This window comes from Capra hircus, chromosome 5, assembly GCF_001704415.2.
Source record: "Capra hircus breed San Clemente chromosome 5, ASM170441v1, whole genome shotgun sequence".
Lineage (NCBI taxonomy): Eukaryota > Metazoa > Chordata > Mammalia > Artiodactyla > Bovidae > Capra > Capra hircus.
Genome location: NC_030812.1, coordinates 36,106,947 through 36,133,920, shown reverse-complemented (window position 1 = coordinate 36,133,920; position 26,974 = coordinate 36,106,947). Strand labels below are relative to the sequence as shown.

The window sequence follows — 26,974 nt, the reverse complement described above, 5'->3', positions numbered from 1 at the left end:
TTTTATAGTAGCAATTTGCTCAGGGTGTGGCTAGGGTTGTAGTGGAACCAGATTCAACACCAATAGTCCCTATTCCAGATCTCTAACTGTAAAAACCCATAGCCCTTTTGCGGTACACAGGAGGAAGGATAAGATGAGAGGTTGAAATCTGGGCTGATGAGATCCGTTGACTGGTTTCTGATCCTTACTCCACCGCTCGGACCAGTCATGAGATCTGTATGAACTGATCAGTCTCTGTGTGTCTCTTTTCTCAAAGGTAAACATGGAAGTGAAACTAACAGCAGCTATCTATCTCACAGGCCTGTTGCAAAGATTTTAACATTTTAATACATGAACTGGGTGTGGTGCACAATAAGCCTTCAATAAATCAGGCTTTTATTGTTGCATTTTATTGTGAGAAAGATCAAATGTAGAGGCTATTGCCCTGTCTGGTTGTTAGGGCTGAACTAGAGATCCTGGGTGGGTAAGACCCTTGTAGGCAGATCCTTTACAATCTGAGCCACCAGGTAAGATCCTGGCTTACCAAAGCAAAGGACACAAGCCTCTTGATCAGTGGTAAAAAGGGAACATTGTTATTGAAGAAAATCCTGCTCATTTCAATATTTTGCCTTGAAGTGGTTCTGGAGAACTGTATTCTTTAAAACTTGAGACCTCTCAGTTAAGGACAACTAGTAAGCTTTGCTGCTGCTGCTAAGTCGCTTCAGTCGTGTCCGACTCTATGCGACCCCATAGATGGCAGCCCACCAGGCTCCCCTGTCCCTGGGATTCTCTCGGCAAGAACACTGGAGTGGGTTGCCATTTCCTTCTCCAAGTAAGCTTTGGTTAAGCTTATTCTTAAAATTATTATTAAGGAAACCACACCATGTGTTAAGAAGATAGGGATCTAAAGGTAGGATAACAGCACCATGTAAAAGAGGCCAGATATTTCAGTTCTGATTAACTGAAGTTCATTCTAGTAGACACCTGTGTAATTCAACCAGTCATAGAGTGGAGCAAGTTCTCTCTTTCAAGTAATCTGGAGAGAAGTTGCTCAGTGATTTTCACCCCATTATCCTTTGAAATACAGCGTGTTGTACACACTGCCTTTCAGGGATAGGAAAAGTGCCTTTTGTTTTCATTTGGCTTGTTTTTTGGGAGTGGGGTAGTTAATAAGCCACAGGCCTCAGTATTATGCTGCACAGTTCTTGAAGTTTTAAGATTTTCCAGTTTTAATTTATTGAAGACTTCTTGCTCTAAATGAAGATGTAAGGGAAATATAACACATGGTGAAGATAAGGAGAAAAGGGAATTCTATTATACCGTGGGTGGGAATGTAAATCAGTGCAGCTACTATAGTAAACAGTTCCTCCAGAAAAAAAAAAAACAAACCTAAAAAGAAAACTAGCATATGATCCATTAATCCCACTCCTGGGTATATATCTGAAGAAAGCAAAAACATGGATTCAAAAGTTACATATACCTCAGTGTTCATGTGCATGCTTAGTCGCTCAGTCACGTCAGACTCTTTACAATCCCATGGACTGCAGCCTGCCAGGCTCCTCTGTCCTTGGGGATTCTCCAGGCAAGAATCCTGGAGTGAGTTGCCATGCCCTCCTCCAGGGGATCTTCCCAACCCAGGGATCGAACCGAGGTCTCCCACACTGCAGGCAGATCCTTTACAATCTGAGCCACCAGGGAAACCCAATGTTCATAGCAGCATTATTTACAATAGCCAAGACATATATGGAAGCAACCTAGGTGTCCATCAACAGATAAAGAAGATGTGGTATATATTTACAACAGTAAACTGTTGCTGCTGCTGCTGCTAAGTCACTTCAGTCGTGTCAGTAAAATACTCAGCTATGAAAAAAAAAAGAATAAATTTCTGCCATTTGCAACAGCATGGGTGGACCTAGAAGGGTATTATGCTTAGTGAAATAAGTCAAACAAAAACAAATATTGTATGTTGTCACCCCTACTTGGAGTGGAATCTAAAAAATGAAGCAAACGGATGAATGTAACAATGACTCAAAGATATAGAGAAAAAACTAGTGATTACCAGTGGGGAGAGGGGTGGAGGGAGGGACAACATTGGGTAGGGAATTAAGAGGTATAAACTAGTATGTATAAAATAAGTAAGCTAAAATATATATTGTACAGCACAGGGAAATATAGCCCTTAGTTTATAACAATTTTAAATAGAGTATAATCTATAAAAATATTGAATCACTATGCTGCACAGAAACTAATATAATATTGTAAATCAACTGTAGTTAAAATATAGAACTTTCCTGCTGGTACAGTGGCATATATATATATAGCATACGCTGACTGTGTGCTCAGTTGTTCAGTCATGTCTGACTCTTTGCAGCCCCATGGACTGTAGCCCACCAAGCTCCTCTGTCCAGGGAATTTCCCAGGTGAGCATATTGGAGTGGGTTGCCATTTCCTACTTCAGGGGATCTTCCTGCCCCAGGGATCAAACCCATATTTCTTGTGTCTCCTGCATTGGCAGGAGGATTCTTTACCTCTTTGCCACCTGGGAAGCACCAGATACAGCATATGGAGCTCATGTTAATTAGTTACATGGTTTAACAAGTTTTTTTTTTTTAAATATAAAAAGATGGTAGACTTGAATGGTTAAACTGTGGAATTAATCTGCTATTTATTGAGCCATTACCATAACTCAGTATGTTCAGTAGTGAGGATGCAATGGTAAGATTTAGTCTCTGCCCTCAAAAGCATTTATAGCTTAATGGGGGAGGAAAAGACATAAAAAAGTACAGCACATGTAAAAAATGTCATAGTAAAATGTACAAAGTGCAAGCATAGGAAACAGCTATTCCTGGGGAAACTTGTGAAAGCTTCACTATGCTGAGAGTTCAATAAGATGATCACAAACTGCCTACAGTGGGGATTTATGTGGTCATTCTTGGAAGCAGAACAAATGTCAAACAGTGAGAAGTATGGTAGTGCATGCCCAGTGGACCCTGCGTACACTCGCTACACTGCAGGACTTGAGAATGGCTCTCTCCACCCCATTCCAAAATCTGCTGACATCTCAGCTCTCCCTCTTGCTGCCCAGTCAATTCCTGAATCATGCTGATAGTCCAGGAGAGAGGCTATTCTCCCAGGTTTGCTACTGGCAGTAGCTATGCTGCTGCTGCTGCTAAGTTGCTTCAGTCGTGTCCAACTCTGTGCAGCCCCATAGACGGCAGCCCACCAGGCTCTGTCGTCCCTGGGATTCTCCAGGCAAGAACACTGGAGTGGGTTTGCTTTTCCTTCTCCAATGCATGAAAGTGAAAAGTGAAAGTGAAATTGCTCAGTCGTGTCTGACTCTTCATGACCCCATGGACTGCAGCCTACCAGGCTCCTCCGTCCATGGGATTTTCCAGGCAAGAGTACTAGAGTGGGTTGCCATTGCCTTTTCTGGGAAGTAGCTATAAATTGTCCCATTTTCCATTTGACTAGACAAACTAGTGTTCACTTCTATTAGCATAGAATATCAGTATCCCTGACAGCAGCTTTTAATACATTATAAGCAACCTGTAAACTGAAGTAGCAGTTGTTATTGGGTAGGGAGAGAAATAAAGGCCACACATACATACAGTAGGAAAGAAAACAGTGAAGTCGCTCAGTCGTCCAGCTCTTTGCGACCCCATGGGCTGTAGCCTACCAGGCTCCTCTGTCCGTGGGATTTTCCAGGCAATAGTCCTGGAGTGGATTGCCATTTCCTTCTCCAGAGGATCTTCCCAACCCAGGGATCGAAGAAAGAAACCGGTCAAATGTGATAAGAGGGTCTTCCTCCTGCATGCTGCAAATGAATCATTTAAGCACCTCAGAATGTTAGTTTTCTGAGCTTCAGGCTGCAAAAACGTTAAAAATTGTGCTTGTGTGTGCTTCTGTATACATGCGTGTGTAAATGTGCCTATGCATTTATCTGTGTATATATGAATATATATGTATGCATGTGTACATTTATCTGTTCATTTCTATGTGTGTATGAATGTATGTGTGCTTATAAACATGTATATACATGTGTGAATATATTAGCGTGTGTGTAAGAGAGAGAGAGCAAGAGACAGAAACCAGACAAGCTGGAAAGTAAGTTTAAGACTTTGTCACATCCTCGCGGTCTCTGTCTCTCCCCATCCCCACTCCTCCACACCAACAGACAAAAGCAGAAAGGATGCCCTGTGACCTGACTGCATTAGAAAGTTTGCAGCTCTTAAGAGGACGTTCCACCTGGGAACCTCATTGGTTCTCCACAGGATGTGGGTTTTATAAGAAATCTCCGATTTCCCCGGGAAGGGACTGCTGCTGACAGGTTAGGCTGGAGCGCCGCCGCCCCCGGCCGCCACCCCCACTGCTCTGGGTACCAAAGTCGGCCCCCGCGCGCTCTGCAGAGGAGGGCCGGGCCGGGCAGCTCGGCCCCGGAGCTCGGCCCGCGGCGCGGGCGCTAGGGGAGGGAGCGGCAGGGCAGGGCGGGGGCAGGGGCGGCGGGAGGCCATGCCTCCAGCTGCGGAGGCTGCCGCACAGCTGGAGCCGGCGCGGTCATCGGCGCGGCGCCGTCGCCCTCGCGCTCCGGCTCTCGCTGCCCGGCCCGCGGCCGGCGGACTTTGCGGAGGGCGCCTGGCGTAGGCGACGGCGGGTGTGGGCCGAGCCAGTATTTATAGCTCGGTGACAGCAGCCGCGGCAGCGACGCCGCTGGCCCGTCTCGCCGCGCTTCCCAGAGAGGCCGCGAGCGCGGCAGAGGGCTTCGCTCCCCCGGGTCTCCCGAGTGCGGACGCCCAGAGTCCGCGCGGCCCCCTCGGTGAGTACGCGGCCCGGGCGCCCGGCGCGCCTACCCCGGCTCTCGGTCCCGCCGCGGCGAAGCCCTCCCGGCCCGGCCGCCCGCAGCCGCGCCGCCTCCTCGTCCCTGCGCGCGGCTGCGGCCCCGGCCGCGGCCCCCGCGCCCCGCGCCGCCTCTCCTTCCTGCCCGGGGCTGGCGCGCCGAGGGGTCGGTGAAGTGGCCAGGAGGGGAGCGCGCACCTGCCCTCCTGAGAGAGGGAGGAGGCGGCTCGGGGGAGGGCTGGGGAGGGGGCACCCTCAAACTCCCGGGCTCGGGGGGGTGAGGGACGTCACCAGGATGGACGGCGAACTTTCCTCGCTTCAGTGATTCCTAGGATGCGAGCAGAGTGGAAGCCCCAGTATTGTGCGTTAATTAAATTAACAGGTTGTAGTTCAGGACTGTTTTCCTTAAAAACAAACCCCCCCCAGACCGCACAAAACTTGAGCACTTTTGAGTGTTTACTACCTTCATCACGATTAATAAAGCTACCTCTCTGTTCCTACTTTTGAAAATGCCGGAGGCCCACAAGTGTGTTTGACCCATGTGGGTCCACGTTGGCTCCCTTATTCATTCTACCCGCTGTGGAACAATAGGCGAGTGTGTATGAGAGATGCTAGTAAACATCACAAGCTTGTTTTAGTATTATGTGTAGATAGAAGTCTCATGATCGACGAAGTGTTTTTTTGAGTTAAAGTACATTGAATAAATGTGTTTTCCCTCTAGTTATAAATGATATGTTGTTTGAAATCCAGAGAAGAACTTCTAGGAAAATTTCAGGGTTTTGTTTTGTCTTCAGAATAAAGTTCTTCCAGTTTATTGAATATAAAGGGTAGTAAGAGTCCCTGTAAGAGCTATTTCTGTTGTAAAACACTTGAGTTTTTGTCATGTTTATACTAACTCTATATTCTTCCTTCCCCAGTCTTGTACTTTAAAGGTAATTATGGATTTTGACATTTTGACTCAGATACTTGTTCTCACCCCACTCCACCTTCATCTGAGCCTTGTACTCAGAAACCAGTACTTGTTTATTGTATTTAATTTGCTTCTTCAAATTGTCCCTCAGTTAAAAAGCAATTTCAGATATGAGTAAATTTTATTTTATTCATTAACTCTTACTTTTTTTGATGTTGTGTCCGGAATATGATCATGACAATTAATTCTTCATTAGCACCTGTCACTGAAGAGAAAGTCTTAAGTATTTTAGAAGAATTAATTGTTGATTGTTTTTCGACTTAGGACGTGAAAAGGCCGTTTTGATGGGATAGCTGGCTAATGTCATGTTTAGAGGGGACCTCAGACCTGCTCTGCTTTCAAGTTTCCTATTTAAAAACTCGCATTGGTTCAGTGCTTTGTTATCCCAAAGACTGGAGGGTATTAACAAGGAAAACAAGTAATTTAAAGATTGGAACAATGTGAAGAGAAAGTCTAGGAAGTGATTTATGGATGTGATCCTCTAAATTAGCTAGGGTACCACAAGTACAGACCTGATATCTGTGCAAAGCCACTTATAGCAGTTTCATTGATTGACTTAAAAGGTTGCTTTTTATTTAAAAGGCTGTGTGGTCTCTTGTATTGGACTAAAAAATGAGAAGCTCCAACTTTACTTCTGTTATTATTGCTATTTGTATTTTTAAAACCTGTATTAAGCACTTGCATTATGTAAAATACTATGTCATTTCCTCATGCTTGCCTTTTCATCCAACAATTCAGATAGTAAACTAAGACCTATTCTTACCTCAGGACTGGTCCAGGCAAATATATATATTTGGTTTTCTCACCTTCTGCCATTTCTCTTTTTACAGACTTGGATATCCCTTTATCAAGAGTCTGCTCTGTCTGGTATAGAATCTTCAGTGCTTTTTTTTTTTTTTTTTCTCACACAATTCTGGTCTGTTACCCAACTGTCATCCGCACATTACTTTTTCGCTTATTTATCCATCAGCAAAGATTTTTTGAGTGCCCCGTAGGTGTAAGTCACCACCTAGTTCTCACCCTTGCTTCCTGCCCACTGGAAGTTTTTAGGTTATCCTTTTCAGTGTAGGAAATACACAATAAATGAGAGTATTGACTTTGGGGTCATAAAGAGGTGGTTCTGCCTGCTTCCCCCAGTTGGTATCTGTATGACCTTGGGCAGATAACCTTTTAAAACTGTTTCTTCACTGGTAAATCCAAAGGTTAGGTCTAAGGGTTGGTTGAGATAATGCATGGAAAGTACTTGCCAAGAGCCCCAAATATAAAAAGCACTCCAAAATGTTAGTGCCTATATCTGTTCCAGAGGTATTCTTCTCAGGAAATGCATTCCCCATCTGAGGAAATGGCAAATCCATTCTGGGGTTTGTCAGGCCATGTCCACATCCGGTCCATCAGGACATCTTGTTATCTCTTCTTTTTCAAATGTATCCAGAATCTGGTGCATTTCCAAGTATCAGGCAGAGTGGTCAGATTGCATCACTCTTCTGTCCCCCATTTGCACAGAGTGAAGCCCATGTGGTAGGATGGCCTCAAGGCCTGATCATGATACTGCCTCCCAGATCTCTAGTCCCTTCATACTCCCCTGGACCCACATGCTGTCCAGTCACACTAGCCTCCTGGCTTTTCCTTAAATGCACTAATCATGTGCAGCTCAGGCCTTTCCCTTTGTCTGGATCATTGTTTCCTCAGATGTCTGCTTGCTTTACTTCCTTCTTTCACGTCTGCAATTGTCACCTTATAGTGAGACCTTCTTAACTTCCCTGACACCCCATGTTAACTTTTCATTTTCTGCATCAACTTATAACTTTCTAAAATACTGTCTGTTTCATTTTTCTCTGTTTAATTTCTTTTTCTCTCAATCTAGATCCTAAGGTTCAAGGCAACAGGGGTGTTGTTTGTTAGTAACCTTCACGTGTAGGCCAGTGCTTGGCACAAATATGCAATGGTGAACATTGAATAGTGAATAGTGAACAAGTGAATGATGAAATTATGGAATTAGTATGGAATTAGCAAATCTGGACTTCACCACTCTCTATATATGATTTTGGACAAGTAGCTTGTGCTTTCTGAGCCTCATTTTCAATATTTGTAAAATAGGATGATATTCATGCTTTGTGTTATAGTAAAACCCCGAGACACTGAGAATAGTATATACAAAGCACTCAGTAAATGTAATATACAGTTGATGTTATTTCCATGCTCATGTTTAATGGGAATGACCAGAAGTCACTTGCGTTTTAATAGTGGTCCTCAGGTAAGGAAGTGTCTGAAAGTGACCAGCCACTTACAAGTGAAATCTCCTTTAGTTTCCACTACCGCCCTGTGAGGAAAGTATTTTCATGAGGATTCTGCTGGTGAAGAAGTGGAATCTCAGAGTGGTTTGGGATTTGCTCAAGGTCATAGAGCTAGTGAGTAGCAGGTCAGGTAGAAATGGACCATATTTCTCCCATCACCATTTGTTTTGCCTTCCTGATGCTTTTGATCATTTGTGTGAAGCCATTCTAATGATGTGATTTCACCTGATAAAAACACTAAGTGGTAAAACATGATATAAACAGGCTGTTGTTATTTATCTTTTAAGGAAATAGTATTAAATAATTTAAAGCTCTGTCTGCCCTTTTGATAGGCAATTTTTGAAGTGATTATTTCCCAGGGACTAAATGAAACGATTGTATCAATAAATAGTGTTCTGTCAACTGCAAAGAGCTTTACATACATTAATATAATACTATAGCTAGGTAACTGAAGTAAATAACCTTTAACTTTGTCTTGTACTAAAACAGCCAAGAAGTATCCCACACACAGCTGTCTGCAGCACAAAGTGCATACCACGAAAAACAAAGTACAAGGAATCTTTTCAACAATTATTTTTCAAGACATTAGATTCAAGGTGCTGAAATAAAGTTCACACTTTTGGCAGGGTACAGGCATGGTCATCTTTAATAAGCCCTTTGACAAGAGATAAGAAGGATTTCAGGTGAATTTTCAGGCATAAATACCAAGGAGCTTCAAAACATTTGGAGAAATTCTTTTTTTTAATCCTAGCACAGTGCTGCACAGTGCAAATGATGTTCATATTACCTGGTTAGGTATCACTAGATTCTAAGACCTGCATTAGCAGAGCTGGACTTTGGGGGCACTTGGCTAGTAATACTGTCTTTTGTATAGCATAATTTTTTAGTTCATCAGGGACTTTGCCATATGAACTCATACTTTTTTTTTTTTTAATGGAAGTGATACACTCCATCTTGCTCATACTTGTCATTATGCATAAAGCATCACCCGAGCCAGGGTTCCTGCTGAGGGAAACATAAAATTTGTACTCTTGAAGTTCCTTGAGATTTTCACTTATTTGGAAAAACCCCAGTAAGTGAGGAAGGCAGGGTGCTTTGGTCCAATCAAGTAAATGATTAAAACAATTATCAGGGCTTTGATGTTCTCCTGGCCCAGTACTTGATTATCTTTAATGTAAACTGTTGGAGCTGCCTCCCAGCTAGGGTTGCCATTTTCATCATGCCTCTTACCAGTTTGTCATTTTCCAAGTAGGCAGAGAAATCTTTCAAAACCCTGCTGCAAGCAATTGTACTGCTTTGAAAACTTTGATTCTGTGGTCTCTAATCAGTAAAATAAAGAACATTCCTTTTGTGTAATCTTCCTTAATAATAGCCCCAGATTATCCTTAACTATCTGAGGGTGCCCCCAAGTGCTCTGTGTTCCAGCCGCACAGAACTACTGATACCTCTCTATGTCTGTCCCAGACGTCCTTTCCTGTGCCTTTGCTGAGCTCCTCCTCCCAACTTGCATGTAATCACCTACTTTCCATTTCTCCATTCTTAGCTATTAGTACTAGGTGAAATGGGGCTTCCCTGGTGGCTCAGATAGTAAAGAATCTGCCTGCAATGCAGGTGACCCAGGTTCAGTCCCTGCGTTGAGAAGATCCCCTGGAGAAGGAAATGGTTACCCACTCCAGGATTCCTGCCTGGAGAATTCCATAGGTAGAGAAGCCTAGAGGGTTACAGTTCATGGGATCCAAAGAGTCATACACAACTGAGCAACTAACACTTTCACTTTACTTCACCAGGTAAAATACTGGCTTGTAATAAAATGCATGACATTTCTGATATCTACACTAAATACCAGTCCCTCTAGAGTATAAACCATGACTGAAGGCCTGTGGATTATCAGGCAGGGTATAAAGTTTCCACCTGTCACTGCTGTTATGTGAAAGCAGCAGCTTCCAAGATACTGATGGTGGCATCTATCTCATGATTTTATTATTATGAGAGGAAATTGAATAGTGTGAATTAGTCTAGTTCTCAGAGGTGCAGTGTTCTGTATAAGTAGAGTTGGAAAATCAGAATGGATGTCAGTGATGCATTGCAAAAGGACAGTCAGATCAATTCAACTACTTATACTGATGTTCAAAGGAGAAGGAAAAAAATTAGAGCAATCCTGGTCAGTCACATGATCCCAGTTCTTTCCAATCATGGTATCAAGTCAGTTTGAATAGTAATAGTAGATTCATTTATCTTAGAAGTACTGTGAATCTTTTATATCAATTGGCTTTATCATTAGGAACTTTCTAAACAACATGAAAAAAGGCAAGATTTTGGAATCTGTGTCTTTGTGTGGAGAAGATGTAGTATAGAATGTTGAAGGCACGTGGCTTGAATTTGAATCCTGGCTCTGGCATAGGCTTGTTCTGTTCTTTGATGCAAGCTACTAAACTCAGTTTAAACGTTGCTTCCAATAGAGTATCTCTTCATTAGGTTGCTATAAAATTTGAATGAGATGTTTGTAAAGCCCTTTAGCATACTGTCTGCGAAGTGGTTAAGTCTTTAATAAATGTTAGTAATAATGAGAACAGTGCAGAACCTGGTGCTGAAATGGTATGATAGCTGTAGGGATGGGGTTGAGGGTGTATCAGTGCTTGTTACTGGCCTATCATTCTTGAAGTCTTTGGATTCAATGCTCTTCTCTTTCCTTAGTGGAAGGAATGGCAGGTTGCTCTGCCTTCTTCTCATCTCATTTATACAAGGGGGCTTCTCTTTTGTAGTTGCACTCAGTTTATCCAGTTTATTGGTTGCCCACTATGAGGCCAGCACTGTGCTATGCCCTGAAAGTAAACAGCCCTTTCCCTAGAGACTTTGTGATCTAGGGAGGGAGACAAATACATAAATAGATAACTTCACTATGATCTGCTAAGAGCTAAGATAAAAGCACATTTACTTAATATAAAAGCTCAATATGGAAGCAGAATTGAATTTTAAAAAATTAAAAAAAATGTTTTTAGACTGTGTATACCCTGTAGCACAGTCAGTTTGAACAGCCTCAATCCTGGGTTAACAGTACAGTCACTGAAAGTTTGTATTAATCATCAGAATGCTTTATGGGAAGTACAGAGGGGAAAGCAGTTTTGGTGGTCTGGACAACAGGCTGACATCACTAGGCAAACTTTTGTCAACCTCCTCACATAGGGAGTCAGGAAGTGGAGATGAGTGCTGTTGTTGTTCAGGTTATGTAAGTTTTGAAATTTGGGGCCCACTAGGATGCATTGATTCCACTTTGGAGTGTGAGGCAAGAATATATAAACATGTTTACCATAAAAGAATAAGACCAGATGATCCTATTCACTCAGCTAGTGTCTAAGTCACTGAATCTGTTAGAGGAAATGAAGATTAAGCTGTAAACATGATAGGAAATATTATTATTATAATATGAATTTATTAGTGGCTGCACTGGATCTTTGTTGCTGTGCACAGCCTTTCTCTAGTTGCGGTAAGCCGGGCTGCTCTTCATTGCAGTGTGCAGGCTTCTAGTTGTGGGGGCTTCTCTTGTTGCAGAGTGCAGGCTTTAGGCACACAGGCTTCAGTAGTTGTGGCTCATGGGCTTAATTGTGGAATCTTCCCAGACTGAGGATCTAACCCACGTCCCCTGCATTGGCTGGTGGACTCTCCACCACTGGAGCCCCAGGAAAGTCCCTTCTTTGTTTTCTTATCATTCATAAGGGAGTAGTAGTAGCATGCATAGCATGGCTGTGGGAGTTAGGACCTGTACTAAGGCAGGATTGTTGTTCAGTACTATAGTTCTCTCTTGAAACAATATAAATATTGGAGAGGAACAGCTACCTCCAAATTTTTTTGAATGTTGTAACTCAGTTTGGACATGTGGAAATTGCAGAGCCCACAAAGCAAGATTCTGAAGTTAAAAACAACGGCAATAAAATAAATATATGCCTGCTTTCCACAAAACATTTATTTAAAAATGAATCAGAGTTATATGTATTTAGTCGTCTAAATCCGGCTGCCTTGCTTGTGTGTGGGTGGTGAAGGGAGTTGATGGGGGAACCACACCAGAATTCCTCACTGGTAGCAGAAGTTTCAGAGAAACTAACTTCTTAACTGACAGCCCTGTCCAGTTCTGATGGGCAGGTAGCAACTATTTCTGCTTCAGGACTCATTGGCCTTGAGGTGTTTCTGTGTATTCTCTTCTAAAAGTGGTCTTTGGACACTTCCAAAGATTTTGCATGAAATTGAGTTGACAGCTGGCCCCTTCTGGCATTCTTCTGTATTGAATACTGTGAAAATGCATGATGTTTGTCTTTGTTCTTAACTACTTTTATCTGAATTCTTTGGTGTGAGAACAATGTAGGTCTGCAACTGGGTGAAGAACCTCATGTAAAAAAAAAAAAAATGCCATCCCTTAGTGATCTGAGCTCCAGCCCCTAAGAACAGATATTTCAGAGTATTTATGAAAAAGGAAATTGGTTGGAAGTTTTATGAAAAGAAGGCACAATGACTATCTGTGTTGCTAAATTTTACTGCCAGTCTTTTTGTGTGTTTCCATAACTTTTCTAAATAATTAACCCAAGTCTTCATTAGCTTAGATTGTGGTCTTAATTGATATTCATCCACCCAGAATGTTGGACTGGAACTTGGGAGGCAGCTTTGGAGGCTATTCTCAGGTCTTCCATTGACTTCAAGTTAATTCAGGCTTGTGACTTGATCTTTGTATCTTTTTCTATGTGTAAAATGAGAATTTTATTATTATCCTAAATTTAATCAGCTTTATTGCTGGATAAGAAAAGAGTTACAGCTTAGTCTGAGCACCAAATGGGCTCACCAAGACTGAACCCCAGAATTAGATAAACTAGTCACCCAGTCCCAGCCCTGGAGGACCTAGAAAGGCTTTTGTTTCTATGGGCAGACTGGCCCCCAAAGAGGAAAGAGAGAAGAGCTGAGCAAGATTTAGGGGTGGGGCCTGGGTATCAGCATTTTAAGAAGGCTTCTGTCCTTGAAGTACACATCTGTGTTAGGGCCTTGCTCTTGAGGCACGTTACGTATTTTGCAGTGCCTCTGGGCCCTCGCATGCACCTAGGTTAGGCATATGTGCGTTCGTCGCTGGGAAAAAAATTCTATCGATCCTCCAAACTCCAATTTGAGTGTGTCCTCCTCTCTGAAACCTTTTCCTTTCTTCTCAGTTCACAAAAGCAGTTGCCCAAGTTCTGCTTGCAACTACTCTGCCATAGGCTTAGCTATTTCATGAAACTTATTCGGTGCTGAAATTATTTGACAAATAAGACTGAAAATGTTGATAAAAGTCTGTACATGTGCACACATTTTTCAATGTAAAAAAAAAAAAGATCTGAAAGTATAGGCACAAAATTATTAAGGGATCTTAACTCCAAGGAGAAGGAGTTGGGCAGAAGAGGATATTTATTTTTTGTTAATTTGTGATCAGTTCACCTCTGTGTTTAATTTTTAAATGATCTGTTTTATGATTAAAACATAAAAATGATAATCTAAAATAGGAAGAGTCATCATCCCAATTTCAGACCCCATTGTGCCCTCTCATATCCCTTTCTCTCTCCCTACTCTTTTACTTCCCGAAGTCCTCGTATGATCAGACGTATGATGAGATAACAGGGAAGGGACAGTATTTACTATTCTCAGTCTCAAACTTGTCTTGGTCCCATAACTAGGAATTGGTCTTTTCCAAATCTCTGTTTATTGGGTTGTTGTAAATCTGAACAGGTAGCAGAAAGAGAGGGACTACTTGATGTTTTGCTCTAACCCTGTGTATCTTTTCTCACGCAGGTAAACTGTGGAAGTGAAGTTTTGAAGGATGGGTAAAGACTTTCGTTATTACTTCCAGCACCCCTGGTCTCGCATGATCGTGGCTTACTTGGTGATCTTCTTTAACTTCTTAATATTTGCGGAGGACCCAGTTTCTCATAGCCAAACAGAAGCCAATGTTATTGTTGTTGGAAACTGTTTTTCATTTGTAACAAATAAATATCCTCGAGGAGTTGGCTGGAGGCTTCTGAAGGTGCTTCTATGGCTACTTGCCATTCTCATAGGACTAATAGCTGGCAAATTTCTATTCCATCAGCGTTTGTTTGGTAAGTACCCATGAATGTAATGTAGGTAATTATTAAATTCTCTTCTCCAAGATAGAGCTTTGTTATTTCTAAATGCCAGTTTAGAATGCATTTCATTTGCCTTCTAGCATTAATTTGCTGTGTCCTGTGGTAGCTCTGGTTCCTCAGGTATACTCTGTTGAATGGTATACTTGTCTATGTCCTGAGGGATATTAGCATGAGGTAAAATTAGTTCTAAACTTAATTTTTTTTAAAAAGGTGTTACCTCTAAAATGAATGTGTGTGAAATCTTACTTAAAGAAGATGTGTAAATAGCTCTTTCCCCAGAAGTAGTACCTAAGTGTGATGTCATAAAGGGTTTGTAAATCATAAACAGAATGATTCCATATCATTAAAGTAGGCTAACCATTGCCCATATATTTATACCTATCGTTCATTCAGGGAATTAGAATGGGAACTCTTAACTTGTTACTTTCATTTCTTTCCTTTTTGTCTTTGTAATTTTTAACATTGGTTCTAGATGTTTATTTTAAGCCTCCTGGTCAACCAGAGACCTGTATTATAGTAAAGAATCTCTTGGTAGTAAGCAACAGAATAAGAGAGTAAATCAGTTTATGTTTAAAAATAACTTACTGTATGGATTTTGGGATGTTTCACAGAGACCAGGGATAGAACTTGTTTTGATACTTGGGATAAATGGAAACAAGGGCTTGAATTCTATCTGGATGATGAGACAAAGGATGTTCTTTGTCTCAACTTCTCTATCATATATGCTTTATTTTCCTTTCACCCTTAAGGTCAGTTTATATCCACTTAGAATGTTTTGACTCTTGTTCCCGAGTTTAAACTCTTTAGTTCAGTTCAGTCGCTCAGTTGTGTCCAACTCTTTGCAACCCCATGAATCACAGCACGCCAAGCCTCCCTGTCCATCACCAACTCCCAGAGTTCACTCAAACTCATGTCCATCAAGTCGGTGATGCCATCCAGCCATCTCATCCTCTGTTGTCCCCTTCTCCTCCTGCCCCCAATCCCTCCCAGCATCAGGGTCTTTTCCAATGAGTCAACTCTTCGCATGAGATGGCCAAAGTATTGGAGTTTCAGCTTCATCATCAGTCCTCCCAATGAACACGCAGGACTGATCTCCTTCAGAATGGACTGGTTGGATCTCCTTGCAGTCCAAAGGACTCTCAAGAGTCTTCTCCAACACCACAGTTCAAAAGCATCAATTCTTCGGTGCTCAGCCTTCTTCACAGTCCAACTCTCACATTCAGAGTTGACTCAGTTTGGGTGTGGTTCCTACCTCTGGCCCAAACTATTTTGGCCAGGAGGTGGATACTATTTATTCAACAAATTCATTGGTTACTTATTATGCCAGGCACTATTCTAGACTCTGAATCAAAAATGCAGGTTATTTATCTGCCCTCATAAACACATCCTACAGGAGGGAGAAAGGTTCTAATCAAATAAATGTATAAAATGTGAAGAGGTGGTAAGTGCTGTGGGGAAAAAGAAAGTTTTAAATGCTCCTGGGTCAATTAAGAAGAGAATTTAGCAATGAAACTTTAAATTTAGCAATTATAAGATCATAGGTCACTTAGTGTGGGTATTTTCAGTCTAGAAGCTTGGTTAGAAACAGATGGCAGTGGTTTAGGAAATAAACAAAAATATATGTGCTTACATACACATGATTATACCGATATATTCTTCTCAATCTCTATTCCTCAAACTGTAGCCATCTGTTTCTATTACATAAACATAGAAAATGTACATCTTTTATATTTATTATAAAATATGTGGTTTCAAGAAATTTGATGAGGAAATGGGAAGTAGCTAAAACTTAAGGGGCCAAGGGGAGATTTTGTTATTTCAGGTGATGGAGGTTTTATTGGAGAGGTGAGATTAATTGATCTGCTTGTCATTGTGGGGGAAGAAGTTAGATTGAAGCACAGATAAAGGTATAGAAGGAAGAAGTATCTCTGAAGGTTTCTTTGGTTTGTGACTTAGGACCCAGGCACAAATAGTGGTCTTAGGACAGTAAGAGAGACTTGGTTCCTCAGAGATAGTCATGAGTGAGATCAAGGTTGGTACTCTAGTAGGTATATTTGAGGCAGAGGAGTGGAGAGGTGAGTGTCCTCCCACCTGGAGATTTCTGTTTCACTGTGAGGAAGGAAGAGCTTAAGATGAAGATAGACGGGTTGATGAACAAGGGGCTTACGAAAATGGCCAACATTTTTTTTGTTTGTTTGTTTTAAGAAATCTTATTTATTTGTTTGGCTGCATCAGGTCTTAGTGTGGGGGCTTCTCTCTAGTTGTCGCTCATGGGCTTAGTTACCCAGAGGCATGTAGGGTCGTGGTTGCCTTACCAGGGATCAAACCCATGTCCCATGCATTGGAAGGTGGATCCTTATCCCAGAAAGTGGTCAAAGTTTGAAAGAGTTACAGGAGGGAATGTGGATGTGAACCGACTAGGACAAGGTTTACTGATGATTGCCAAGGGCTGTGGTGGTTAGTCACTATAAATTTCAATGACAGCAGTCTGAATAGTGGAGCAGCTTTCTCTGTGAGAATTCTGTCACCTGGCACAGAATTTGAGTGATTCATCTGGTTGGGGAATGCTCAGGCTTGCTGTATTAGAAACGAAGGATGGGAAACAAATGGAAAGTTCTAGGGAAAGAGTTATTGATGTGATTAGCAGAGGGTTCTCGCTGGACGTGGAAAGGAGGGGGGGAAGACAATGGTTTGGGAGGAGTGGACAGGGGCCTGAAGATGTGGACGAAACCTAACTGTGAACAGGTAATCCTGTTCACAGAAGGGGAAGGACTGATGGGTGTGGTTAGATGGCATGTTATAGCAGAAGTACAGCCATTCTTTAGTGGTGATTCCCAACTAGGGTATGTTCTGAAGATAGTGGGTGCTAAAGTTAAATGCAGAGAGGGGTCATTGATACGAAGGATAACTAGGAATTAGATATGAGGTGGGCCATCCACTGAACATTGAACAGGTGTGGTGTTATGATACTAATCACATGGATATAAGAGGTCAAGAGGAAGGGTAAGCAGGAGATGATCGGTTTTCAAAGATGGGTGAAGGGTGCTGGACAAGCAGAACAATAGATATCAGTTATAAGCAATGGCTGGATGTATCTGTAACCCACTCCATAAATTTGCTCAATATAGAAAACTAATGCAAATTCAGATCAGAACATCCAGTTTATCCAGAATATCCAATAACCAGATTATCTGCCTATATTATAAAAGACTGAATGAAAATCATAAGGTGAAAAAAAAAAAAGAAAATTTAGGTGAAGGTAATGGTTTTTAATAACACAGGCAGATAATTTGGCTTTGTAATTATTATATTTTGTTAAGTTACTCTATTGTGGTCTTATCTCTTATACTAAAATTACATTTAGTCATGGCTTTTTAATTTGCTTACCGATATAATTCACCCCTGGGGGAAAAAAAAATCACTCCAGATTTCATGTAGTTTATTTACTACAAATTATTTTAGCAAAAATGTGTCCTCTTTTTTTGCTTACAATAGATAAGATTTTATAGAATAGTCAGCTTTATCTCTTCTATTTGGTAAGTTACTTTTTTCTTTTCTCCCCTTATTAAAAGTCTATGAAATTACATGGGGTATTAGAAAAGGGATAGTAATCTTCAGCAACTCTTGGTGATTACTAGGTAAGATAACTGGACTCCTAATTTAATTTTTTAATGAACTCCAGACTAGTCTTCTCCTTTCTTTCTCCATGGCTGTTGTTTCTTCCTTCACGCACAAATTCTTATTGGTCATTTGCGCCTAATAGTTCTCTCCTCCTCCAACTCATTCTGAATTTTGTTACTAGAATATATATATATTTTAACGTGGGTAAATGGCTCCTATCAGCTACAGAAAGAAATCAACACTTCAAAGCACATTATTGTCTGCTCCTGCCTGACTTTTAGCCTGGTCTCTTTCCACATGCTACGGAATTGTTTGCTAGCTCTCAAACCTGCTGTCTTCTCAATTCTCTGTCCCTTTGCATGCGTGCTCTCCTGTGCTCATCATGCTTGTCCCCTTCTTGTTAATTTGGCCAATTTCTCTTTTTCCTTCATATCCAAGTTCAAGTATTATGTTCTCTGTGACACTTTCTCTGACTGCCTCCTATCAGATGAAGTTGTTTTCTCTCCAGCTCCCACTGTGTCCACTTGCACCAAAGCACGTACAGGAGGAAACTCTGGAACTGACAGCCATGCGGCCTCGTGGAAAAGAACCCGCATTTTAATGCAGGCACACACATTGTCCTCATTAGTTTGGAATGTGATGAATGTTTTCATCTTTGTTCCCCTTTGTACATAATTCATTTTTTTAAAAGGCCATATTAAACCTCTAACAGTTTGTAGATGCAAGCTTGTGGTAGGTGGTGGTAATGGTGATGATGGTTTATGTGTCTTAAGAGGTATGGGATTGTTCACTACAAGCACAGACACTTTTGTTATAGAAATTGGAATGGTTTACAAAATAATCAAAATTATTGTTTGACCAAGTAAACAGTTTCTTTTTTTGTAATTCTTTAATGAAATAAAAATACTAAATAGAATGTCACTACCCCTTTCCTTTTACTAACTTGTTGAATTTTCCCTCATTTATTTTACTATGAAAAGTCTCCTCATAGTATGTTGCAGAAGGTCAACACAATATTGCCATTTTAAAGTGTGTGTGAGGAAGAGTGAATGATTGTATGAGCACACAATTTAATCCAGTTCATTGGTTATAAATCTTATTTTTATGAGACATGAAAACTATAAGCAATTTAGTTCATAACATGAAACCCTGTCATGATTTATAGTTTGTAGTGGGATTTGTCCTAAATAAAAATACTGACTCTTGCAAATTGGAAACTGCTTTTTATCAGAGACAGAAATGATTAAATCCATTTAAAACTATCCCCTTCTCACCTGTGCTGTATGACTGGAATAAAATGAGAGAGTTCGTTTTCCTACATATTAACACTAAACTTGTAAGATTTCAGACTGGTCACAAATCCCAAATTTCCCAAATGTTGAATATAATTTAAGACCACATGTTAAATCAGAATTAATACATTTCAATTAAATTTCTTTAGTTTTAACACCGAATCTTGTTGAGGTATTATATTAGGATTTACAAAATTGGATTTCATTAGACTATCAGTTTGTACTTTTCCAATGCCTTTGTTTTCCATTTTGTTGGATGATTGCATTGTTTAAAAAACTAAGCATGAATTTAAATAATGCCTTTGATAGGATTGTACGGGACTGGAAAAGGTCAGTTTTCATTCCAGTCCCTAAGAAAGGCAATGCCAAAGAATGCTCAAACTACCGCACAATTGCACTCATCTCACACGCTAGTAAAGTAATGCTCAAAATTCTCCAAGCCAGGCTTCAGCAATACGTGAGCTGTGAACTTCCTGATGTCCAAGCTGGTTTTAGAAAAGGCAGAGGAACCAGAGATCAAATTGCCAACATCCGCTGGATCATGGGACAAAGCAAGAGAGTTTCAGAAAAACATCTATTTCTGCTTTCTTGACTATGCCAAAGCCTTTGACTGTGTGGATCACAATAAACTGTGGAAAATTCTGAGAGAGATGGGAATACCAGACCACCTGACCTGCCTCTTGAGAAACCTGTATGCAGGTCAGGAAGCAACAGTTAGAACTGGATATGAAACAATAGACTGGTTCCAAATAGGAGAAGGGGTACGTCAGGGCTGTATATTGTCACCCTGCTTATTTAACTTCTATGCAGAGTACAACATGAGACACGCTGGACTGGAAGAAACACAAGCTGGAATCAAGATTGCTGGGAGAAATCTCAATCACCTCAGATATGCAGATGACACCACCCTTATGGCAGAAAGTGAAGAGGAACTAAAAAGCCTCTTGAGGAAAGTGAAAGAGGAGAGTGAAAAAGTTGGCTTAAAGCTCAACATTCAGAAAACGAAGATCATGGCATCCGGTCCCATCACTTCATGGGAAATAGATGGTTAAACAGTGCAAACAGTGTCAGACTTTATTTTGGGGGGCTCCAAAATCACTGCAGATGGTGACTGCAGCCATGAAATTAAAAGACGCTTACTCCTTGGAAGAAAAGTTATGACCAACCTAGATAGCATATTCAAAAGCAGAGACATTACTTTGCCGACTAAGGTCTGCCTAGTCAAGGCTGTGGGTTTTCCTGTGGTCATGTATGGATGTGAGAGTTGGACTGTGAAGAAGGCTGAGGGCTGAAGAATTGATGCTTTTGAACTGTGGTGTTGGAGAAGACTCTTGAGAGTCCCTTGGACTGCAAGGAGATCCAACCAGTCCATTCTGAAGGAGATCAGCCCTGGGATTTCTTTGGAAGGAATGATGCTAAAGCTGAAACTCCAGTACTTTGGCCACCTCATGCAAAGAGTTGACTCATTGGAAAAGACCCTGATGCTGGGAGGGATTGGGGGCAGGAGGAGAAGGGGACGACAGAATGAGATGGCTGGATGGCATCACTGACTCAATGGACGCGGGTCTGAGTGAACTCTGGGAGATGGTGATGAACAGGGAGGCCTGGCGTGCTGCAATTCATGGGGTCACAAAGAGTTGGACATGACTGAGCGACTGAACTGAACTGAACTGAATAGAGAAACCTAAAATTACTATGCCAGTAGACTGATTATGCTCCAAACTCTGGGAGATGTGAAGGACAGGGAAGCCTGGTGTGCTGCAGTCCATGGAGTTGCAAAGAGTTGGACATGACTGAGCAAGTGAACAACATCAAGACATATAAAAAGGGAAACGATTTTTTGAGCTTATCCAATAAATCATTTTTATTCCAAAAAAGGAATTGAAATGATTTACAAAGCATTTATGTTTAGCATGTATGATGTTTTTAGAGTAGAAAATGATTCCATAGAATCAAATATGTTTTGATTTCTTGAGTTTTGCTGTAGGTTTTGTGCTTCCTTAGAGGCTGGACAAAAGGGAGTGTGTGACACATCACATAGCTTTGGATATCCGAAATGACAGAAAGGATGCAAACTGCATTCATAGGGGAATTTTTCTGTGCAGTAAATTCTGGAATTTCTTGCCCTAAATTGTAGTAAGGAGATTTTTTTTTTGGTCTTTTTTTTTCCCCCCTTATAGAAAACACTGAATGGTGAGGTGGCAAGTGCAGAAGTAGATTTCATATTCTTGTGTTTAAAAATGAACTTTCTTAAAAGTTTAGAGTATAACTTTTAAGCTAAAAATCAATTATACAATATTGTATTCCCTGAAAGGAATTCTATGAAAGGCAAAAGTGATCAGTCTAAGTAATGTCTTCTGATTGAATAGCTTTGTTTAGGGATGGATATTAAAGCATCAAGATTGTGACAGACTTATTTCTCAAACAAACTGCTCCTGCTGTTTGTATTTCTCTGTTTCTTTTTGTTTTCTAACATCTGCAGAGTGCCTATTAGTTGCAATTTTCTTTTTAATTTGGATGAAGGGCAGGCTATGTGGGTAAAAGGCAGGTCGACTAAGAATGAACTGACTAGTATAGTGTATAAAAATGATTCTGGGCCTGTTAATATTGTCTAGTTCCTTTTTTCAAACTTACATATACATAATTATTTGTATAAGTTATTTATTAATTTTTTATTTCTTAGTCATACCATAAGCCTCACAAGGTCAAGAATAATGCTTTGTTGCTTATCATTTAATCCTCAGTGCCTAAAACAATGCCTGGAACATAGTATTGTTTGATAAGTCTGAATGAATAAATACATTAAATTTTTTTGTCTTTTACTTGTTGTCTTTGCCAGTGTTACCTTTTTATTGTAAGCTATAGAAGAGTATTCATTTGTTCATTTATAAGATATCAGACATGGTCCCTGTTCTCAGGGAATATAAAATCTGGTTCAAGATAAGACACATATGGATGAAAAATTAATTACTTTGATAATATAGGAAATGCATATCAAGTATCAAATGAATAGAACAGATAGTGAGAGCTGTAGGAATTCAAAAAGGGAGGTCACAGTGGACCAACAAGGGGAAAGAAAATTGCTGCCAGTGTGGGATTTAAGGGAGTCTGAAGCATGAGTGAGTTTAAAATTATCAAATATGAAGCAAAGGATTAATTACAGATTTCAGGTCATGAGGTAGATGGTGTAGGCAAAAGAGACGAGAACAATTTAGCTTTTTTTGGAGTGGAGGAAAACTGAAGAGGTCATACTCATTTTGACTGGAGTGAACCGTTTGTGTTAGGGAAGAACAGGAGATGCAGTGGAAAGATAGGCTGAGTCTAAATTCTTTGTCTTATGTGGTGGTCTCAGACTTTGGACTTTATCGCTGCAGTATTTGAATCAAGGGAAGTATCTGAACAGATGGGAGATGATTACAGGATTAATCCTGAAGCAGAATCTACTGGAAATTAGAGAGAGATTAGGGGAGAAGAAAGGAGTAGGAGAAGAATTGATATTTCTGAGCTGTGGTGTTGGAGAAGACTCTTGAGAGTCCCTTGGACTGCAAGGAGATCCAACCAGTCCATTCTAAAGGAGATCAGTCCTGGGTGTTCATGGGAAGGACTGATGCTGAAGCTGAAACTCTAATACTTTGGCCACATGATGCAAAGAGCTGACTCATTGGAAAAGACCCTGATGCTGGGAAAGATTGAGGGCAGGAGGAGAAGGGGATGACAGAGGATGAGATGGTTGGATGGCATCACCAACTTGATGAACATGAGTTTGAGTAAACTCTGGGAGTTGGTGATGGACAGGGAGGTCTGGCGTGCTGCAGTCCGTGGGGTTGCAAAGAGTCGGGCACAACTGAGCAACTGAACTGAAAGGAATAGGAAAGTATTTTGGGAGCCTTATGCTTGAGACTTCTCACTCAGGCCAGTCTGGCATAGGGGTGAGATAGTGGGCAACAGAGTGGGAGGTACTGGAACCTTTTGCAGCTTCCACAGCTAATGAGATGTGAGGAGGTGAGAGTAAGGGTGAGGTAATGGGGATCTAGGAAAGCTGGTATTGTTGACTAATGGAATGATAATCTTATCAAAAAAGAAAGTCATTAGGAGAATCCAGTTAGAGATAATGAGTTCAGTAAATGATAGGTTCAGGTAATGAGAACAAAGTGAAAGCCAGTTTACCTTGACCTGTACTCAGTAAGCACAGATTGGGTTCACTTATCTTCATCCAGTCCCACCACTGCTTACCCAAACCTAGAGACCAGATGTGTTAAAGATTTCAGTGTTTGTACTTACAGTAATAGACTTCCCTGGTGGCTCAGAGGGTAAAAGCATCTGCCTACAACTCAGAAGACCTGGGTTTGATCCCTGGGTTGGGAAGATCCCTTGGAAGAGGAAATGGCAACCCACTCCAGTACTCTTGCCTTGAAATCCCATGGACGGAGGAGCCTGGTAGGCTACAGTCCATGGGGTCGCAGAGTCAGACACAACTGAGCGACTTCACTGCCCTACAGGACTGAAGAAATACTCCATCATCAAATACATCTATATATCGTAGCTGAATGTATATGTAGTCACATGAAGTGGTACATGAAGTCACATGAAGATCAGCTCAGGTTAGGTTTTGCTGCTAAGTGAATTCAATCAAAAGGTTGAAGACAAAAGGAAAAGGAGGCAGCAGGGGATGACATGGTTAATTAGCATCACCAACTCAATGGACATGAATTTGAGCAAACTCTGGGAGATAGTAGAGGACAGAGGAGCCTGGAGTGCTGCAATCCATGAGGTGGCTGAGAGTCAGATGCAACTTAGCAACTGAACAACAACAAGAATTCAGATTTGGTCAGGTCTTGCCAGTAAATCAGTTGCAAAGATAGAGTCTTTTGGTTTAAAGAATAGCAGAAATTGGATAATGGATCTGTACTTGACTATAAGCAAAGTTTCATATAAATCTTTGGTTTCCTCAAGATATCTATCTGCATAGAATTCACAATTCTTTTTTCAAAGGCTGTGATGAAAAAAGTAATGATTTGACTGATTAGAAACAAAATAAAAATACATGTTGAAGGTTTCTTTTCCTTGTGTTTATATTATGTAAAATATTAAGAGTGTGCTGTCTTCTGTGTACCTTGGTCTGTTTTAGTTTTAAACAGGAAGTTCTCAATAAAGCATTCTCAAAACATACAGAAATTTGAGGAGACAAATTCTAGGAATTTTCCTTTCATTTTATTTAAACAAAAGTCTGTCACCTATAAAATACCAAGTAACTCAACAATGTTTTGTCACTTAATGGATTTAATAAAGGTAAAAACTTATTTTTTGTTGTCTTGGCTTTAAGTCTAGTTTGAAATTTTTTCTTTGTATTTGAGTTATGCATATGATTTTATCATTTCAGAATAGAAAATATTCAGACGTTTCAGAAAGTGTGGATAAGATAGTCCTCGGGATATAGGAATGTCAAAACATGAAGGAACAGATTTAATCAGATATCTTGTAAGGAAAAATTATTAACTTAATGCAGTGATGTGAGTATGATCCAGTCTCTTTTGTGCTAATTTGAGATCTCAATAGCTGAATAGTACAAATGACCCTAAAAGTTGATAATAACTATCCTGATAGTTTATAGTACATTAAAAATATGTGTATTTATTATTACCCAAAGTGACTGTCCGATTGCCTTATTTTTAGTATTGCACTCTCAAGATGCTACGTACTTCATTTTGGAGAACAAATGCCATATATGTAGCCAACATGCATAGAATATCCATAGTTTTAAACTTTGTCTTCTCAAGATACAAGATCATGTTTGATACTCATGATAGATACTATTTAAATGTTTATCACCATCTTCATTCTCAACCAGTGTATGCACAATGCCAGAGTCTTCATTTTTCTAGACACTTGAATTGTCAGCACATGATTCCTTTTTGTAGAGTAAAATAATTTTAGAGTCAGAGTGACCACAGAGTTCATACTGAAGAAAATGTTACACCATTGCGTGGAGTGGCATTTAATATGGGAGGAAAAAAGCAAAGGCTTTTGATATGTAAAGTTAGGAAATGTAAGCTGGGAAAATGATGGACATTTAGCATTAAAATAATCCCCAAGGAACACCCCTCTTCATAGGGGAATTTGATGTCTGAGAGTTATTAAACTTGGCAGCCCTTTCCAAAAAATTTCCCCTGTTACTTTAATGTTCTTCTCTGTCTTTGAGCAAGAAGGGAAGGTGAGGCTGGAAATTTCAAGTCTGTGGCCATTTCTCCCCACACCTGCTTCTTACGTGCCTTCGGTTAGTTTGCGGTGCAGCCAGCTGAGCATCCATTAGCACTAAAGGGCATCAGCCACAGCTTCCAATGTGTTAGGATCCTCTGGCTGCTCTGCTTCCCATACGACAGAGGATACAAACACTATAAAAGATACCTCAAGGATTTACTAAAACTAATTCAGATTAGGGCATGGTAATTAAGCAATTATTAACCAAGTACCTTTCTAGGTACTTTTTACTGTACTTGGTAGAAATGAGTCATTCAGGGGCCAAGGCACCCTTTCCTTTCCAGAGTCAATAGTGGCCTCCACTTTCTCTTCTCATTTCCTTCTTATGGAAGGTAATGGTAGAAATTTCTTATGAAAGCATCTATCAAATGGAAGTGATTGCAGCAGAGAGACCCCCCACCTCCCACACACATGGTGCTAAGAGAAAACTGCTTCCACCGATGAGTGAAATGTAACTAACCAGTTAAACAATACTTACTAAAATTTGAAGTGAAGAGTGCTTGATCAGTTTTCATTTAGAATCACATTGCTGAGGTTTTGTTTTTCAAATAGTAGAATAGTCCTGGGTGGGAGAGGAATGTGATTTGAAAGAGTACTGACAAATAAGTTTCCCCTCATTTGTTTCTTTTCTCTTTTATTAATACCCATACCTTAGAATCATTTCTTGAAGGTTTTTTACTGGGTCAAAGTTTTATGCTACTTGGGAGTGTGATGAACCAACAGAGAGGTTAACAGTTGACATCCTCGGGAGATCTAGATTCCAAGGATAAGTGCTGGTGGATGGGAGAATGCTGGAGAATGTTCTGATGTGGTAGCTGGGTTGCTGTGCAGATTTCTAGGTAGAAGGGGAGAAGAAAAACCACTAGAAAGACTGGAGGAACACAGGGAATCAGGCTGGAACACGAGATGCACAGCCTTGCCAAAGACAAACTCCAGTTGCTTTCAGTGGTAGACTTGAAGCTGCACATTTGATTTTGAATCAGTGGTGGTTGAAGTAGTCCTGCTGTTTTCGGTTTGTATTTTTATCATGGCTGTGACCCAGACTTATTGCTGATGGATAAACAGAAATGTTCAGGGTTGATTAGCTTGGCTCCAAGGTCACAACAATAGCCAGCTGTAAAATTGGAACACAAACTGAAGTCTCCTGGTGCCCGGACAGACGCCTATTCAGGTTCCCAGATGGTGAACTGACAGCCTGCGAGCCTTGCCTGCCTCAGGACTGGTTTTTGCAGGGCCACTCCCCATGGCTTCGCTCCACTTTGCCCGTGTGCAGGGATCTTTTCTGGCATCCCCTCCTGCCTGACCAGCCCTCTCTTTTGGACAAGGAATGTCATTTAGCTGACCCCACAGAATGTTGTGCAGTTTCCTGGGAAGAGCCTGTGGTTGGTGCTGACCCGGAAGATCTGAGCACGATGGTCTCTGCTCATGTAGCCATCAGTAATCTCACAGCCTTGCTGGACTTTACTTCTTCCCCAGATTCCAGAGGAATGTGATTACATGTCAGGATTTCCCTAGGCTTGTCTGTGCTTGTGTGATTCTTTGTGTATTCTTGAGAATATGCCCATCGAAATGAATAGACCCGCTAAGAGTAAG

The 26,974-nt window shown here is 40.9% G+C and overlaps 1 protein-coding gene across 1 annotated transcript in view; it reads left to right on the top strand.

Moving 5' to 3' along the window:
- Nucleotides 4,523-26,974, top strand: part of TMEM117 (transmembrane protein 117) — a 590,052-nt gene continuing 567,600 nt past the window's right edge. Inside the window, exons 1-2 of the mRNA XM_018047901.1 lie at nucleotides 4,523-4,792; nucleotides 13,879-14,183. Of these exons, the coding sequence (XP_017903390.1) occupies nucleotides 13,907-14,183 (277 nt within the window). The 5' untranslated portion in view covers nucleotides 4,523-4,792; nucleotides 13,879-13,906. The remainder of the gene's footprint in view (nucleotides 4,793-13,878; nucleotides 14,184-26,974) is intronic.